The 19,756-nt window shown below is 43.0% G+C and overlaps 1 protein-coding gene across 1 annotated transcript in view; it reads right to left on the reverse strand.

Annotated features, from left to right (window-relative positions):
- Positions 1-540: 540 nt before the first annotated feature.
- sspo (SCO-spondin) overlaps positions 541-19,756 on the reverse strand; it is a 71,437-nt gene continuing 52,221 nt past the window's right edge. The window contains exons 95-112 of the mRNA XM_028970383.1: positions 19,262-19,398; positions 19,138-19,184; positions 18,795-19,025; positions 18,171-18,332; positions 17,738-17,854; positions 17,298-17,436; positions 16,277-16,473; positions 15,793-15,963; positions 9,629-9,756; positions 9,392-9,537; positions 9,058-9,104; positions 8,471-8,635; positions 7,609-7,820; positions 5,939-6,034; positions 5,325-5,385; positions 4,876-5,006; positions 2,796-2,946; positions 541-815 (exon numbers count right to left, since the gene is read on the reverse strand). Of these exons, the coding sequence (XP_028826216.1) occupies positions 793-815; positions 2,796-2,946; positions 4,876-5,006; positions 5,325-5,385; positions 5,939-6,034; positions 7,609-7,820; positions 8,471-8,635; positions 9,058-9,104; positions 9,392-9,537; positions 9,629-9,756; positions 15,793-15,963; positions 16,277-16,473; positions 17,298-17,436; positions 17,738-17,854; positions 18,171-18,332; positions 18,795-19,025; positions 19,138-19,184; positions 19,262-19,398 (2,361 nt within the window). The 3' untranslated portion in view covers positions 541-792. The remainder of the gene's footprint in view (positions 816-2,795; positions 2,947-4,875; positions 5,007-5,324; positions 5,386-5,938; positions 6,035-7,608; positions 7,821-8,470; positions 8,636-9,057; positions 9,105-9,391; positions 9,538-9,628; positions 9,757-15,792; positions 15,964-16,276; positions 16,474-17,297; positions 17,437-17,737; positions 17,855-18,170; positions 18,333-18,794; positions 19,026-19,137; positions 19,185-19,261; positions 19,399-19,756) is intronic.

Below are 19,756 nucleotides of genomic sequence, written 5' to 3' on the forward strand. Positions count from 1 at the left end.
CAGACTTCCTACGTCACCGTCTGCGCGGGGTTCCCCCCGCCGACACCGCAGACAAAAGGCACGAGCCGCCGGTGCGCTGGCCCGGTGGGCGGAGCTCCGCCCGTCGCGGTGGGCGGTGCCCGCATGGTCGGAGACGCGAGCGCTGCCTGGTGAGGATGAGGAGGGGGGGGGGGTTCTGTCCGCGAGGGGGCGCGCTGTCTACTCCCCCGCAATCGATCGTAATAATCGTTTGTAAAAATCCAACAATAACATCAGATTAATATTATTATCGTTTTTGTTATCATAATAATTATAACTGCATGGTGAGATTCATCCTTTAACAGACATTTCCTTGACTTTGAGAAGTTATGAATTCACATTAAAACCTTGACGTTTGGTCACCAATTTCTCAGTGAACATTTGTAGGACGCCTGGGGAAGAAATCTCATGTTCCAGCAGGAGGGCTTGGGCCATTACAACTCCTTCATTTGACAGAATGTCCACACACAATGATTAGAGATAAAAAAAAAAGCACATTCAGTATTGATGGGGATGGAGTTTATTATTTTTTTCTGTAGAGCGAGAACGTAGTGATGTAGAAAGTCCAGAAGCACAAACAGACTAGTGACAAAATAATGGCTGGTTGTTTTATAAAATATAATATCATAAAATAATATATAAAAAAGCTGTACAGAATATGCAGTGAACAGTCCAGCCAGTGCTCTAGGATTCCACTATGTTGTCTGCCAGCTACGCATGTAACTACAGCATGCAAGCAGAGTTGTAAAGCTGGGCTCTCCGGAGTGCAGCGGGTCAGCGGCGTGAGAGGTCTCCTCCTGCCGAGAAATGGAAACACCACGTTACGGCGAGTGAGTCAAGAGCGGACGTCTCAAACGGCCTTTTCCCTCCCAACACAACACTGCTTATCAAAGCTGCAGGCACTTCTGTTGACATGCCAAATATTGGTGAAATATTGATTTACCTAAAGTGGTAATTGCAGAAAACTATTATTTTGCATTACATTAACTTGCACTGGGCCAAGCGGATAAGAAATTGGACCCGTAATTGGAAGCTTGTGGGTACGAATCCCGAACTGCCCACTGCTCACCAGGGGTGATGGTTAAAAGCAGAGGACGCATTTCATTGTGTAACCGTGTGCTGTGCTGCAGTGCTTCACTTAATGTATTATTTTAATGAAATTTGTTATTTCAACATTATTTCTCGTGACCTATGATTTCGTAGAAAAATCTGTTTTCTAAATGCTGTGCTTTTGATGACAGTAGCTTTGAAGGTAGCCTCGATGTGATGCCAGTGTGTGCCGCATGAACGGGTGTGTTCAGAAGCTTCTAACATCTCACTGGTCAAGACAAAAGAGCATGTCGTTCTATCTGATTGTGTAATAACTTCTATAGAATAAATCGTTTGTGCAGAACTAGTCCAGGAAATGGATTAGTTTATCATTCTTATTCTTCTTGACCTGAGATTAGTGTAATTGTATTGAAACCACACATTTGGTGTGAATCCTAATTTCTACTTTTGGTTATCTTGCCCAAACTTAATGTTATAACTGAAGATTTTTCCACAGGAACATCCAAAAGCGGACAACAACATATGTTGTGAAAGTTCTGGAAGTCACAGGGAGGGCAGCATGGAGCCCTCTTTTAAATGAGATTCCACTGAGGAGATGTATGATTGAATTAAAAGATCTTTGTTTAATTCACCAATATTCACCAGAATTTTTCGAACTCAATTACATTTACGGCATTTATCCAGAGCGACTTACTAATCAGTAGTTTCGTGGACAGTCCCCCTGAGACACTCGGGGTTAAGTGTCTTGCTCAGGGACACAATGGCAGTAAGTAAACCTGTGGCTTTGTGGTCTTTTTGTTCATAGGCGGGTGTGTCACCCACTAGGCTACTACCACCCTATAGCTACATAATTCCTTGTTTCCATGAAACGGTGACATTATGTGTGTAGAGAAAGAGTTTCTGTTCTCCTGTTGTTCTCTGAGCAGCAATACAACATTGTTCTCCATCTGTAGAGTTTGGCTTGTAGGAGATCATTCATTAGTTTACAGAGTTGGGAGAGACCGTCGCCCAGCACCGGCTCTACATTTCAATGTGGCCATTATTACCACTTTCACTCGGCAAACCATTATGTTTATTTGTTGTGTATGTTTTATTTGATTATTTATTTTATATTTTATATCCTGAATCCCAATCATGTACTGGTGTCTCAGGAGCGTAGACGGATCAACACAGACTGAGCCAATACACAGAAACAACAGCGTCAAGTCAATTAAGCAGCGGCACGCAAAATTGTTATTTACAGCACACGGTTAAAAAAAATTCAAATTCTCTTCTTCCTTCATCGGTAATATTCTTTTTGTCTGACTCCAATCGATTCCAACGCTCAGACAAATACGCCACGTTTGGCCACTGGCACCATTACCTCAGCAGAACAGTTGGTCCAATTAGATCTAAATCAAGAAAAAAAACATTCACACACGCGTGTGTGTGCGTGTATGTGTGTGTCATCAATTAGGGAGTGGCGCACGTGCATGAAGGTGTGAGTGTGTAAGCGCTGGGAGTTGAGGTTACTGATGTGCGGGAGACGATGGTAATAATGGCCACCATGGGGTGCAAAGAAAAAAAGTCACGTGACACATGCAATATATCGATTATGTTGATATATATCAGTTATCAGCTCCACTCAGCGAAAATGGCTTACATGCCAGCTGGGTGGTACGCTGTAAGTGTTGGCCAGATTGATCTGTTAAGTGTGTGTGTGTGTGTTTGTGTGTGTGTGTGCTCACCCTGGCAACTGGTGCACTCGCAGCTGTGTATGACAGGGAGGACGACGGGTTCGCTTTCCCCGCTGGCACAGATGAGGCTGAGGAAGCGAACTGGGCTGTGTGGGTCCAGCCTGTAGGTGCAGCAGTCACACATCGCCCGCAGGTATGGCTCCTGGCAGGGCGAAACGGGGAGACACGGTGCGTTTGTGTGTGTGTCAGACTGAGACAGATGAGAGAACGAATACAACAGAAGGATGCTACAGTAACGTCCCGTATCAAACCAAGCCACACGTCAGCAGAAGACAGATTTGGTCCTGTGTAGCTACGAGAAGGTCTTTTGGCTTTTCCTAACATTCTGTGTTCCATATTTGCTTTGTTTAAAACAAGCATAATTCTAAAATATTAACAAATCCTTATGCTAAGTTGTGACGCTAACATGGTTATTGTGGGATTTGTCTTATGGTTTTACATGAATAGATCAAACAGCAAATCAGAATCTTCAAGAATAGAAACTAACTGGACTTTTTGTCAGTGTGTGGTTATTTCTGTCACATGATCTTTGATGATTTATTTTTTTTATAAAGAGTTTAAAATAGGAGGAGCCTGATGATTGACAGCTCTCAGGCATGCTGCTTTCTCATTCTGGATGATTTAATCCCACGGCAGTCAATAAATCACACATGCAAATATCATTAAAGATTGTGCCTCTAACACTTAGATCTATCTATCTATCTATCTATCTATCTATCTATCTATCTATCTATCTATCTATCTATCTATCTATCTATCTATCTATCTATCTATCTATCTATCTATCTATCTATCTATCTAACTATCTATCTATCTATCTATCTATCTATCTATCTATCTATCTATCTATCTATCTATCTATCTATCTATCTATCTATCTATCTATCTATCTATCTATCTACATCTATCACCTCTCACCCACAATAAGGGCCCAGACCCTGACCAAACTGTACACTGCGGCTTGTTTCAGAACTCCCATCCTTATCACAGCTCAAACTTTTCATCTTCATTATTATTGTGATAATGAGCAGATTTACAACACTGGCAAAAATAGAGTTCTAGTGCAGTGATGATAACTCCAGTAGTTAAAGATATCAGTTTGCTTTTTTAAACTAAGACATCTAATTTATGCTTATGGGTTAACCGACAGCTGGTTTATCTACATTACTGCAATGCTAAAGTATTATGTTTGTCAGATAGGCTCAACTAAAAAAAGGGGGGGTTTGTTTTTCCAAGTGGGAGATAAAATAAATGTAGCACAAATAAAAATATAAAATCAATCAAAGAGGTACATTTTTAATCTAACTTTTTTTAATACAATGTAATTTTAAAATAAGCAGGTGCACGTGTGAACATGAGAACCGTTTATAGATAGATCACTTAATTTACCGTAAACAAACATTTGTTTTAACTGTTTCCTTCATCTATATGCGAAATTGCATTTGTTCGTTCATGACCACAACCGACTGGTGGCTGATTTACGGACTAGCCTACAGCACCGGACAGACCAGCTGATGAGGGCAATCATGCCACCCGACACAGTAATAAAAGTGACACTGATAAATCCAGTTGTCACTCAAGACTTGGCAGAGTGCAGGAGACAGGGTGGCATGGACAATAATGATCTGCTGTCAGAAATAGTCAACTGTTCTGAAAACACACAAAATAATAACTGTTTTTAGAGACTATGAAAGTTTCTGATATGCTGTTTTATAAAAAAAAACAATTATTCTTGTAAACTTCTTACAGTATTACAGCATTAATAAGTCCACGCTGTTGTTGTAGCTATATTTGTGTTTTGCTGTGTGAACAGGTCCTTAGCAAGAGGGTGAAACAACAACAGCGTGTTTTGAAGCCGCCACTTGTCACCATGGTAACCTGGGAGACTTTCTTCACCACCTCAGCACTTCATAACTAAAATAAATAATTAAAAACACCACATGCTCCATCATCCAACCAGCCCATAGGCATACATTGGATCGGGAGGGACTGTCAATCATTAGTCAAATCTGAGACTTCCTGCACAATACCACTAGCCCGGGTGTTACAGGTGTAGAGCACCAGCTCCCACCTCCAGAATGACGTCAGTCCGGGACAGACAGCGCCCTCGGCAGAAGCTCACTTCCACGTTGTCCAGGCGGCAGTCGCCCTTGGTGATGTTTCTGACCTCGGTGTAGCGACGGCACTCAGATTCTGGTTCCCCTGGTGTGTAAAGGGACAAGGTCACGATGATTTTATATATAAAATTACAAGAATAAAGGATGGCTAATGACCAAGGAGAATGAGGACGGGGACTTTCAAAGACCCAATGAGGAAAAAAAATGACAAAGTAAGCGAGATCATTAAGCAGATAATTAAGATAATGCAAGGCAATTTCTTACTCAGACCGAAACAATTGGGTCACAATTAAAATTAATGAGAGCCAAAACGTGAAATTCATCTGGCTGTTACTGTGCATTACATAGTAGGATTGTGGTCGTTAATACACTAGGATGGGGGTTTATGCTGAAGGTTTAATACCTGGGAACTCTTTCCTGCAGACGGGGCAGCAGCTCTCAGGCTCCTCCACCTTCACCTCACCCTGCTCAATGCAGAAAGAGCAGAAAAATTGCTGGATATGTGAGTGACTGGAGGTCACCAGGAGGCATCACTGAATCCATTCACCATGGATTCATTAAAAAGGAAAAGAACTCTGTACATGGATGAATTGTAGATGTGTCTGTGTGTTCATTACTTGACTTGAGTGTGTACTTTTTAGGTCAGACGTGAAAGTGAGCATGAAGGGTGTTGAGGTGATGGCAGGTATGGCACTATGCAAGACAACCAGCCGTGATCTTAAGCCCACGCAGGGCGTGAATCTAACACCTTCACGCAGCAGATACAGCGAATTCAGGGCCACAGTGGCCATATGGGCAGCATCGTGTCCAGAGCTGTCGCCCAGACAATGAGTCACACAATCCACCGGCATCTGCCGCCTTTTTTTGTGTATACCCACTGTCAAATTAAGGAAAGTTCTACCATCAGAGTCATTCACCACAAAAAAAAATCTGCTGGTTGTTCTATAATGATGTGCAGGAGTAACCTATTGCCAGTTCGGGTGCCCCTCCTCCCATACTGAACATCCTCCGCCTCACCTCGCCACACTGCAGGGGTGGGCATGATAACTGGCACCTCTTCTGCCCATTCACACAGCGGCACGACTGACAACCCTCGGCCCACTCGGCACCGGCCTGAAACACAGAAGCATAAAGATAGCTTTTCCACATATTTAAATCTGTTTACAACTACAGTAAATAGTTATTTTATTTCTCCCTGGATTTTTATTCAAAGGTGAAAGTATTTACATTTACAGCATTTACCAGACGCCCTTATCCAGAGCGACTTACAATCATTAGTTACAGGGACAGTCCCCCTGGAGCAACTTAAGTGTCTTGCTCAGGGACACAATGGTAGTAAGTGGGATTTGAACCTGGGTCTCCTGGTTCAGAGGCGAGTGTGTTACCCGCTAGGCTACTACCACCAAAGTAAAGTACTGTTGTGATTATGTCATGAAAAATGAGTGTTGGCAGCATTTTAAATAAATTAATATGTTATAATCTGGAATTCAGTAAACGGAGGGAACTGGTTGTAAAATTTTACGCAAATGCAGCAAGCAATACTTAAAACCATAAAAAAAAGCCAATGCACTGGAAATTAATGAGCTCACAAGCTGTAGCCGGTTTTCACGTGTTAATTAGGGCTAGAATTTCAAAGCCACCAGTCATCTGTCACAAATTTGATCAGGTTTTTTGCACAAATAATGTTCTGGTAGCACAACAGAACAAACCCTTTTCGATATTGTTATCTCACCTTCTGATACTTCAATGCATTATTAATGGGAGTAATTATCCAGGATGCACAGTTTAAACGGCACCTTGAGGCCATTCTTCCGGTTCGAACAATTACTACCCTCCGCTGATGATAAATACTCCAGCCAGCACAAAGCACAAAGAGACGCAATAAAAGTCACATCAGCATTGTTTGGACATAATGATTTTTTTTATGTTGTTTTCCAACGTGAGCAGGAACATGCATGCACATAAAAAACAATGGAAGCAATGGATTGTTGCAGATGAGTGTGTGTGTGTGTGTGTCCATGTGCTTGCATACATTACTTTTAATAAAATTAAGATTATGGAAGAATAAGTTTATTTGAGAAGTAAATGCATATCATACAAATACCAAACAAATATAAAGCTACAGCCATTGTGCCTACACTGGCACATTTTCTGTATTTTTGTAATACATGTACAATAACAGTATTTTATTTTGGCAATCAGTCATTTGACTTTAATTTAATTAAATATACAATGAAAATGTTGATAACCGCTGTGTAGGTATGTTGTTGTTTATGCATAAAAGGATAATATGCATAAAATTATTACAGTTCAATGTAAAAGCCAACAAAGTAATTTAATTACAGAGGGCATACAGTTGCATGATGTGGTTATTGACGTGGCCAAATGGCATCAAGGTTGTGAATTTGAATCCTGGCATGGACCTTGCATGTGTGGTGTTTGCATCTCTTCCCATGTAGGGGCTGGTTTCCTCCCGTAATCCAAAGGCACACTAGGGCAATTGTCGAATCTAAATTGACTGTGTGTGTGATGGTGGGCTGGCGCTCCACCTTGGGAGAGTCCACGCCCTGGCAGCAGTGAATTATTTATTTACCACACTTTATTTGGAACATGGTAAAAGCCTTACATATATTATGGGATCCAGGTAGGAGGGTCAGCTGAATGTGTGTGTGTGTGTGTTTGTATACCTCTCTCAGGATCCCATCATCCACACAGGGGCACAGCGCAGGGATCACACACTGGCCCCCATCGTCGCGGTACAGGCCCTCCTCACACACACAGCCCTCCGTGGCCCCGGGGCTGGTGCAGTTGAGCGGGGCGGGCAGGTAAATGTCCCCGCAGCCCCTCTCACACAGACGTCCGGACACGCTCCGTCCCCAGCGCTCCCCCTCAGGGCACGCTGCAAGATAAGGTGGACAAAAGCCGAGAGTCACGCTTGCCCTCGAACCAGAAGGATTTTGTACGTGAGGCCAGGAATTACAAGGGATCTGGAGAGTTAAAAATCTGAACACATGTTGACTTATGGGTGTATAAGTGACATTTTGCCAGCGTCAAAGAAGAAAAAAAACAACAAATTCGCCACATTCTTTTTAAACAACACAATGAACACTATGATATATTTTATATTTTCATTTAAGAAAAGGTCACAAGGGACCTTTGCTTCTGTGTGTTCAGGGTTTAGTCAATTGGGGTTTTGTTTGCATATAATGTGCATTTAAAATTACTGTTCAAAAGTTAAGGGGCATTCTTTTTTTCCCATGAAAAAAACATGATATGGGCTTAAATAGAAACAAAATGTACAAAAAGAAACAAAAATTGCAAATACAAATAGAATAGAATAGAATAATTAATGGACCAAACCCTTATTTTCCATACATAAATATGACATTTCTAAATGACCCCAAACTTTTGAATAGTACTACTGTGTTCAGACCAACAGACCATCAAACAAATGTTCACACACAGATTACATACTGATTATTACACAGATGCAGTAGTTTCAGTCATGTGAGTATAATGTGGTATTACTTTAAGAGTTATTCTCCTTACTGCAGTCGGGTCTATGACAGGCCCGGGTTCTAATGGCTGGACCCTCACAGTTCCCCCCTCCGTATTGCCTGTCCTGCAGGACGCTGCGGTTTGCCCACTGCTCCCCAGAGCCGCAGCTGGCCGAGCAGGGGGTCCAGTCGGACCAACTTCCCCACTCGCAATTCACTGAGACAGCAGGAAAAAACAAGAGCAGGGGAGACTTCATCAGGAGGCAATGCAGCTTCAAGGCGCCTCAAGTCATCTACATGCCTTTCACACATCAGCAATAACAGTGCAGGTCGAACAATGTATCAATACCTCATAATCTTTTCATAATTGATATTTCTGCTCTCTTACATTGCCAGAAATGCTTGAAAGTTTTCATTTCTGTGGTAAATATTACAGAGAGAAAAATATCAATATCAGCTTGTGCAATAAGTTAGTTGCAATAGCTGTCATTGGCTTTTATTTTTGCTTTGCATCATGCTGTGAACTGTTTCATTTGCCCTTCAAATGACCAGGTTACTTATAGTGTTAAGCATCCGCCGCAGAAAATGCAAGTAAAAGTAAAATTCCGTCATGCCGCCAGTGATTCTACATGGATTTACCATCACAGGGGTCTTCTGAGCAGTTGAACACCCCTCTCTCGCAAACACTGTGGAGAAGGGGGCAGAAAGACAGGGCACATGATGACAGCGCCGCCAGCCTGGCCTGCATAGCGATGAATCGTATGAAATATTCAGAGCTAATCAGTCCTGCGCCAGTCCTCTCCAAATCACGGCATGCATAATCGATAAAAGTAGCATCTGGCTTATGCTGTTTGCTATTTCACATTTACATTCCTAGCTCTTTCTGTGATGTATGTAAGTACGTATAGTGTATGTATGTATAGTGTATGTATGTACATGTAGTGTTTTATAAAACACTAAAGTTTTTAACTACCAGACGTTGCAGAGATGTGGCACCACAGTCCCAGGGGGCACTTCCTCTTTGGGAACAACCAATGATGTATTTGGAGCCCCAAATAGAAAGGACAGTGAGGAGCATGGGCACTCAGAATGGTGGACACATGTCCCATTGTGAAACACCTGACCCAGAAATACAATAGAACCAATTGGTATTCATTCCCAAAAACAGCCAAACACACAACGCTTAAACAGCTCTTAGAATGATACTGACTGTTCCAGGTGGACAGGTGCATCCTGGGATACAGGGTCCCGGCACACACTGTGCTTCAGGCCACAGGTCTTCACATGTGTAGGGGCAGGAACCTGCACATGAGCCGAACACCTGACCAGGCGGGCAAACTGGCAGGAACACAAGAGACAAGCAGTTATACACAAATGATCACAACTGATGTCCCCGGGTCCAGCATGACTAGGACATTACCCAGGGTCCTTAGGACGACTGATTATGGAATTGTTATACAAACATTCATCTGCAGTGAACTGGTCATTATAGGTCCCCTGGCATAAACAATGTTTACCTTGTGAGAGATTATTTAACATAAGTACGAGTTCCCCGCTCAGATGGGCAGATCTGGAATTTGTCCCTTTATGTCTTCACAAGGAAATTCACTTTTTCTGGAAAACCGTTGACATGACTTCCCGTTTGCACCTAACATTGTGGTTGGTGAATGCCGTTGATTTGATCGCATCATTTCAGCGAACGCTCACTCACTTCTAAAGACTGCTCTCCTCCTAGTCCCGCCTTTCTCCTCTTCATTAAAATTTAAAGCTACAGACACAGAAGCGGTGCGTCCTGGGGAAATCTCAACTGTAATTCTGCACATTTACATTTTTACATTTACGGCATTTATCAGACGCTCTTATCCAGAGCGACTTACAATCAGTAGTTACAGGGACAGTCCCCCTAGAGCAACTTAGGGTTAAGTGTCTTGCTCAGGGACACAATGGTATTAAGTGGGGTTTGAACCTGTGACTCTGTAGTCTTCTGGTTCATAGGAAAGTGTGTTACCCACTAGGCTACTACCACCCCTTGCACCAAGGCTGAATTTCAAAAAGATACTTCAGATACAGTGTGAGGGGACAACTAAGACTGAAAATAAAATTTTAAAAAAATGTCAGGGGACCTTGGACCTTTGGAACAAGGACTGTTGTTTGTGAAAAGTGAAAGTGATTTTGTCATTGTGATACACACCACAGCCCACAGCTGCATTTAACCCATCACCCTTAGTGAGCAGTGGGCAGCCATGACAGCTGCCCGGGGAGCAGTGTGTGTGGGGATCAAGAGGACCTCAGTGGCACACCTTGGCAGCCTAGGACACCACCACAGAATATAGGACTGTCCACAAATTACTGCACAAAACGATTACAGGGAAGGAAACTCGTCCTTTTCTTGTATAAATTTAAATACAGAAATACACACTGATACCCTTAAATATGAATTGTTTCATTTTTGCAATTGATTCTGCAGCAATTAATGTTATTTTTTATATAAAATTAAACATATATTTATTTTATTAATAATAAATCAAAATTATATTTCCAACCATGACACACACCAAGTCTCATGTGCCAACATTAATATCTCTAACAAGACGTCTGGAATTTTTGTTTTACACACATACACAGGTGGTATTAATCCAACAATAATATATACAGATGAATATCTCTCAATTGACAAGACCTGAACTTTTTTTTTTTTTCAATGTGTGCTGTGCTTCAGCATTTCACAATGACAATCACTTCACTTTCACTGTCATATCCACTTACAAGTAGGAAGCTACAAGAGAAACAAGCTTCAGAACAGTGGCAGCTGAATCTATTTTTTAGTGCGAACTACAATCTACACTTCCAAAATCTTCAAATAAATATGCCTAATATAAAAAGCAATGTAGAAAAATGTATATCTACCCCACATTGTTTTTTTTTCACAAAAGCAATTAGATGACGTTAAAGATTAAGAGCAGCCACCCCGGTGGGTGTAACTCCCTGTTGGCGCAGTCTCTGTCCCATCGGTGACAAATAACAGATGGGTCTGAATATCACTGAGCAGGCAGCTTGTAATGAAGGACCTCACACCTTTCCGAGTGTCTTACTGAGATTAAGGTGGCCGAGCCTTTAAAATGGCACTGGGCTGACGTGATTTATTTCCTGCTGGGGTCAGGTGACATGGTCAATTAATTCCTCGAAGAGCGGGAACAATTTACCATTAATCTTAAACTCGGCTATTCAAATCATGATCATAACGGAGACACGCACAAGGCCATTTAACACTAGAATTACGGACTTTTTTATTTTCTGGTGCAAGGCCCAAGGTGTTATTCACCCCTGCTGATATTTTCACAGGTCTTCAGCTTGATTCTACTCAATCTTTCGTTGTGCAAACCACCCATTACCGTTGAGGCCTGGCACATCTGCATTTGCCCTCTGATTGTGCTTTTCTAAGAACGCACATCAGGAGGGCCTCCGTATCACAGCCACGCAGGAAGATCCTCTCCACGCAACAGGTTTTGGTCTTGCTTCAGGAAATGGACAGAGCAGACTCTGATGGAGGAGAGATTGCATTTGTCCAGCAGGCCACTGATACCTTCTCAGAAGAATCTGAAAAGGAGATGGAACAAGAACCCAACGTGCCTCCACGGAAGTGGTACTGGGAACCCCAGTCTGAACCAGACAGCAAAGGACGGTACTGTGTGGGTAGAGGAGACCATTGGAGTGCCCAGTGCAGTAGCAAATAACTCGTGTTTCACTGCGCAAGCATGACCCACAAAGCCTGCTAAGGTTTGTCATCGTCATAGTACATATGATATGTATATAAACCCATTTCATGTAAATCTTAGAACAGAGCCGGACTGGAATTTGGCAATTCATGAGACAATGTCAAAAGATACATTCATTTAAATTATGCAACACCTTCGATTTGATGACAAGATCACATGGGCAGAAAACAGACAAATTTGCTGCAATCTCTGACATCTGGACACGCTTCAAGAAGAACTGTGCTGAGAGTTTCACTCCAGGAGAACGCATGACCATAGATGAACAGCTGTTCCCTACCAAGGTTCGCTGTCCATTCACACAGTATATCGCAACCCAGCCAGACAAATTTGGGATCAAGTTCTGGATGGCCACAGATTTGGAGACCAAATATGTCTGCAATGCATCTCCTTACTTGGGACAGGACCCCAGTCGTAAGAAGGGAGAGAGACTGGCAGTGAATGTGGTCATGAATCTGATGGGGCCATTTTTGGATGATGGGAGAATGTCACAACTGACAATTTCTTTACTTCACTGTCACTGTCGCACAGACTGCTGCAGCGCAAAGCAATGCTATTGGGCACGGCGAATAAAGGCCGGCGTGAACGTCCTCAACTTGCAAAAGACACTGAACAGCAAGAGGTATTCTACACTTAACACTAGAAGTCCCAGGTTTTTCTGACCCCTCAGCTCTAGCAAATGGCCAAATGGCCCCTTGGTTGGGAACTAACAACTCAATCACCGACAAATGGCTCCCATTCATTTGTAAATTGGTGGCCGATTGGAATGTGTCACTCCCCTTCCCCCCAAGAAGTGTTTGAAAATGGAGTGTTTGGTGTTTTTGAACACAGTCCACTCCAATGTATGTTTGTTCACAAATGTCATAACCTGAGTGAAGTCATTGTCCATGGTTGATAAACATGTATAGAATCATCACTGAATTATAAAACAAAAAGTGAATTTTGTTTTTGTGTGCTCTCTCCTCTGCCTGTCCATATAAAATAGCAAAAAATAAAGTCAAATAAAAAATAATAATAAATATACAAATAAATAGATAAAGTAAAAAAATCTCAGTCCCTCAGTTCCAATTCATCATATCAGTGGTTACTATCCCACGCAGTCTGTCTGTTTCAAAATCTGTGTTTGCAGCGTTTGCAGACCCAGTGACCATTGTAGAGATCATACAATATTCATTGGAGACTGATGTGTGAGTGTTCTATTTTTTCATTCTATTAGCAACTTTTCATTCTATTTTCAGACTATTTTTAATAAATAAAACACACTTGTGTTTCTATATTTTGTGAATTTTTCAATGTCACACACATACTGTAGCTTTGGCCTGTCTTGCCAGGGTTCACAGGTAACTAGTGTTTTGGCACAACAAAAGCAGGAGGACAATGGAGCCGATGGCCCATTACTCAGAGTTCCCTCAGGGCCAACTAGAATCATACACATGTGATGGATAGCCAACAGAAGTCAGAAAAACCATTAAAAATCGCTTGCAAAAAATTTTGTTAAAAGGTTTTAATAGCAGAGAACTTCCTTTTGTGCTGAACTGGATAAAATATCACTGCACATAGCCTACTACTTCAGTGGCATCAAGAATTCTGTGGTGTACGAACCTCCTCGCCAAAGAAAGAACATCCAGAGAAGACTCGCCACTCAGCAGGCCTTGCAAATTCTCCTGAGTGAAGTAAACCCTTGTGACTCGGATGGAGAAGACATAGAACTTCAGCCGGATTCAGACTCAGAGCCGTCTGATCAGTCTTCAGGTTCATTTTTATTTCATATTATTTTCATTTCATTATTTCATTTCAAACAAGTAAATGGAAAATACCACAAGTAAGTGGAAATATCTACTCTGCCTTTTTTATATTTTCCACTTTTTTGTTTGTGCACCTTAGCAGACATTCACTGCCATCTGAAGTGCAAGACATTTTTCTGTCATAACCTGAGTGATGTCATGGTCCATGGTTGATAAACCTGCTCATACATGTACAGAATCCTCACTGAATTCTAAAACAAAAAGTGAATTGTGTGCCAGGGTTCACAGGTAACTAGTGTTTTTTCACAACAAAAGCAATGGAGCTGATGGCCTCTCCGCAGGAGGTCGGGCCAAAAATCGCTTGCTAAAAGTTGCTCCCTTTCACCCCAATAGAAGCGTACACCGCAGATAGAGAGCCAACGGCTAAGGCCAGAAGAAGTATCTCGAGTCGCCTTCAGAGCTAACTGTGCTTCATCACTCTTGGCATGCTTCGTAGTATTCAAGAATGGACTATTCCAGTGTGTGGGGATCATTTGTCACCAACTGCATCACGTCCTACAACCCTGGTCTACATATCACCATTGATGAACAGCTCTTCCTGTCAAAGACTCGCTGCTGTTTCCTGCAGTATATTGCAACTAAACCTGATAAGTTTGGGATCAAGTTTTCGGTGGCTTGCGACCTAAAATCCAAGTGGCCCCGCCTTGTTTACATGACAAAAGCATCAGTTCACAGGTGATTAAGGATATTAGTTAAACGTCTTCTAGTCAATTGACTATCCTGTGGGTTTTATAGGTAGAAAAGCCAAATGACTAATCTCTGGGACTTCTAGTGTTAAGTGCTTAGAAGTGGTAGTGTCTCCTTTACTTCGGACTGCCTTGGTTTTAAGATAACAAATGCAAATGTGCCAGGCCTCACAGGTAATGGGGGTGTTTTCAGAACAAAAGCAAGAGAACAATGGAGCTCAGCAGGATGCCAGGAGGTATGAGGTCCAGGGAATTTACGCAAACACACACCACTACAGAGGGCAGAATTAGCAATATTTTGTGGGGGCGCGTGTGTGTTTTCGCAAAAGATGTTGGGGTTCGGTGTCTTCCTCAAGGGCATAAAAGCAGTCAGCAGTTCCTGACACTTGGGCCATTAATATGATGACAGCAACATTAAGCTAAGAAATGGGCCGTGCTAATGAGAGTGGGGCTTGTATGTCAAACTACATCCAACTTTCCAGGTTTCATGAGTGAATTTAAGTTGTGTCCATACTAGGGATGTCATGAATTATCTTTAGAAGATGTGTAATATGCCGCTTCATTATCATTTATTTTGCCTCCTGCGTTAAGTAACCTTGATCACCTGATCAATTAATTTATGTTATTTACGTGTTGGTGAGCAGTGGGCAGCCATGAGAGCAGTGTGTGGGGACGCTGCTTTGCTCGGTGGCTCCTCAGTGGCACCTTGGCGGTTCAGGACCAACAACCATCTGATTACAGATCCGCTTCCTTAAATGCTAAGCCCCCACTGACCCCACTGCATGTTTATTATTATCATTATCCTTTTGCCATTTTAAAGTTAGGTTCACTTATTTATTTGCTGAAATAAAGACAAAATGATCATAATTTATATGGGTTCTGAAATGCTTTGAAATATTATGGGGCAGTGGTTGCCTAGTGGGTAAGAAGGGTTGCGGGTTCAAATCCCGAACAGCCAAGGTGAGGTCCCATTGATCAATGTACCGTCCCCACACACTGCTCCCCGAGCACCTTTCATGCCTGCCCACTGCTCACTAAGAACGATGCTGGGACAAAAAAATTCACTTTCAAATGCATTACTAACTTGACCAAAATGAGTCACATTCTCACCTGGCTGGCAACTATTGGTATTGCAGGCAGTGTGCTGCTCCAGAGGCAGGGGGCATTCTTCCCCGCCCGACTCCGACTTGCGCAGCACCGTTTTATTTCGCACAGACACCCCGCCACCACAGGTGGCGCTGCAGTCGCTCCAGGAAGACCACTCAGTCAGAACACAACCAGCTGAAATGTGAAGCACAGTCTCATCTTTAACTTCTTTTCGTTCCTTGAAGAAAAAGGCCACTGTAACCTTTGACCTTTAATACCTATTGAGGAGTATGCGTCACAGCGCCACCTATTGGCATGGCATATAAAACATGTATTCTCATATTAGTGTAGTATTAGTCCATTTTTAGCATGTTAACTTCAGATGCACATGCATACATCCATACATCATACTGTTCTTATAAAAAAGCATTTGAGTGGCTATCCACTGTAAATCACAGCAGGGGGTATGCTGACCCTCGACTGATGATTAGTCTGTTAGGCCTCTAACCTGGACAGGGCGGCAGCACACATGGCTCATGCTGATCGGTGTCGGTGCATGGTGGCCCCCCGCTCCCAGCCTCGCAGGTTCGGCTGCGGCTCATCTGGCCCCTCCCACAGGACACAGAGCAGGGGCTCCAGGGCCCCCATGGGCCCAGGAGCGGGCAGGGCCGGTCAGGGCACCGCAGAGTACCGTTCTCACACACACTGCAGACACAGAACCGCACAAAGTCTCCTGTTAGTCCTACTTGTGTTTTAAAACACATATTTATATTTATAATATAAAATGCATATTATATTATCATTTAAACATCTGGGCCATGGTTGTGGATGACCCAAAATAACGAGGCATATGCCCTGACCTCAGTTTTCATTTTTAGTTAACGCTCATTAATTACATCTGCTCTAATTTTGTGACATCTCTCACACTTCTACAGTGTGCAGACTCCCTGGAGGACACAGTTAAAATAGCAGCAGACGGAAATTTCCTCCCAACCTGAAAGTCTGTATTGCTCAGGAAATTTTGTCCCTGAAATACTCTTCTGCCCATCTTTTACGAAGCAAGTTCTTAAGGTTATGTAATAAACAAAAAAAATTGCAAACAAGGCAAAAAGTTGAAGATTTGCGTCTCTTCAAATCAGGGAGCTTTTGCTGTGATGGCAGCATTTCACACTCTTGTCTTCTCTCCACCACCTTAAGTTGGTCAACTGGGACGGTTTCCAACAGTCCTGAAGGTTTATACTGAACACTTTCTTATCATTCACTCATGTTAATGAGCATCTCATCATCAGCTTTTGATGATGACAATAGTGAACAAAGCAGCCATGAGGGTAAAAAGAGGCAACTCTGAAAAAACAGATTCATCAAACATACTTCACCTATGACACAAGAAATACATTGGATTCTACAAAATGGCTTTATCTTAGTCTCCATAACATCCACAGAGTAGGTGCGTCCAAACGTTTAACTGGTAGTGTAGATCGATATGTAGCTGCATGTAAAGTGTCTTCTGCCGGCATTAGGACCCTCACCAGTTGTTGCAGTCCACGGTGACGTTCTCTCCAGGCGGGATCTCGAGAGTCCCGTTCTCTGTAGGGACACCACAGCGGCAATCTGAGGTTCTGACACATACGCCATCCTGCAGTAGCCAGCCCACGGGGCAGCGGCAGCCTGAAGAAGGTTAAAAATCAAAGAATAACCGTGGGCATCAGGTACGAACTGAGAAAAGATTGCGAGAATTTGTGGCGTCGTACTCAGGCTGAACAGAGACATATTTTTTGCTGTCGAGATGGGTTTCAATGATTGGTTAAGGGACACTGAAGAGGGGTTAAAATGGCGCACACCTGCCATGGCCCGTATTCCAAATGGCTCAAATAAAATGGGGTAAACAGGGGAAAAAATAATGGTTGTTTTCAACCCTTGATCAGTGTGCTCAGCTTGCTTGGTAAATGATCCAGCATTAGAGGACTACCTGGGTGACAGGTTCCCTGCAAGCACTGCACGTGACCCCACAGGTCAGCACAGCTGCGGGGACAATGATTTGCACAGGAGGCCTGGTAGATCCGCCCCCGATCCTCACACCTCTCACCTAGGACATGGCAAGGAGACATGGCATTTCAATACTCGACTCCATAAACCATGACTCAGAGCTTTTCATCTTTATGATCAATATTGTAACAATGGAGAAAATGTTAAAAAAAAAAAAAGTTCACGTGTGTGCATGTGCTTATCTCTAAATACAGCGTTTTTGTATGTCCGTTTCATATTTGCATACACGGATGTGGTGTTTGTGGTTGAGCGCATTGTGAACACAAACGGCCAGACAGAGTGTTTGTGAAAGTGTGTGGTCTGTGTATTTGCCTCTGCGTGTGTGTGTGTGTGTGTGTGTGTAAGTGTGTGTTTACCCGGACAGAGGCCAGTATTGCAGCTCTGTGTTTGCGTCTGCAGTCTACGACACTGGGGCCCGGGTGGAGAGGCGAGGGGCCGACGCTGCCTCTGGCGGAAGCCCCCGCTGCAGGGCTCCTGGCACACACTCCACGGCCCCCACACACTCCACTGGCACAGGTCTGCGTTAAGATATTACACACAGGACGTTCAGACACAAAACTGATCATCAAATTGTTCCACATTCATCGGTTATTATTACAAAACTCTCATGTAATTTCCATCACAAAAATCCACCTCCGGAGATTTGAAACAGGAGACAAATATTTTGCCGCGAAACTGGGTAAACATATGCTACCAATCACACCTACATGCGTTTTTACGTTATGGAACAAAACTGAAGACACAGGACAATGAAATAACTCACACACATGAGGTTAAACAAAATTAAAATACCAAACAAGTCAAAAAGGCACTTTCTCCTGATACGACAAATACTAAATATGTTTCTTGCATTGGATTCTTCAAAATGGCTCCATCTTCTCCATAACTGCCACAGAGTAGGTGCGTCCAAACTTTCTTTACTGGTAGTGTATGAAACATTCATTCAGTTTCCACTGGGGTGTGGCAGGGTGGATGCTCACCCCTGCAGGCACTGGGGTCTGGACAGATCCTCTCCTCCTCTAACTCCTCGGTGCACCGGTCCTCGTCTCCATTGACCGGCAGGCCAGAGTCCACGTCCAGACATGCGCGGTACCGCCGCTGGATGGACGCCACCAGCGCGCTGCCCAGTTGGGACGCGGTGGACTTGCGCAGGACAGAAACGGGCACACAGAGGGAACAGGGTGTCCACTCTGACCACTCACTAGGAGATACTAACCAGGATATACCAACTTAAATGTTTTGTAAATGACGCATAGTTTAAGCATCCTATATCCCATTGAAATCAATAATGTCAATAGAATTATTATTAGTCTTATTTCTTACCCTCACACTCCCGATCGTCACACTGCATCACTCCATCATGGCACAGGCTATTAAAAAAGGAGGAAAAATCTTCAGAACTCAAAACAAAAAAGCGTGGAAAAATTCAATTCTCTTTCCCTCGTACCAGGATCTGCAGCCCATGTCGACCAGCGCCCCCTGTGGGAGGGTAACAGAGATGGGCCTACCCTCACCGGGATGAATAAGGTGGGCACAGCCACACTGCTCCGGCCTGACACACGTCCCATTCTGCTGCAGGAGACCCTGGTAATACATGCGAATACATGCGTCTTATGCATGACATTCTGTACAATAGACATACTATTGTAGTAGCCTAGTAAGTAACACATTCAGCTATGAACCAGAAGACAACAAGGGCACAGGTTCAAACCCCACTTACTACCATTGAGTCCCTGAGCAAGACACTCTAGGGGGACTGTCCCTATCACTACTTATTGTAAGTCGCCCAGGATAAGGGCATCTGATAAATGCCATAAATGTGAACGCAAATGACATATGGAACCCAGCGGAAAATTTTGCATAATGTTTTTTTCAGTAAAGATATATATTTATTTTATGACACATTGCTATAACCTCTTCTCAGTTATTAAGAATTTATCAA

Source organism: Denticeps clupeoides, chromosome 2 (genome assembly GCF_900700375.1).
Source record: "Denticeps clupeoides chromosome 2, fDenClu1.1, whole genome shotgun sequence".
Classification (NCBI taxonomy): domain Eukaryota; kingdom Metazoa; phylum Chordata; class Actinopteri; order Clupeiformes; family Denticipitidae; genus Denticeps; species Denticeps clupeoides.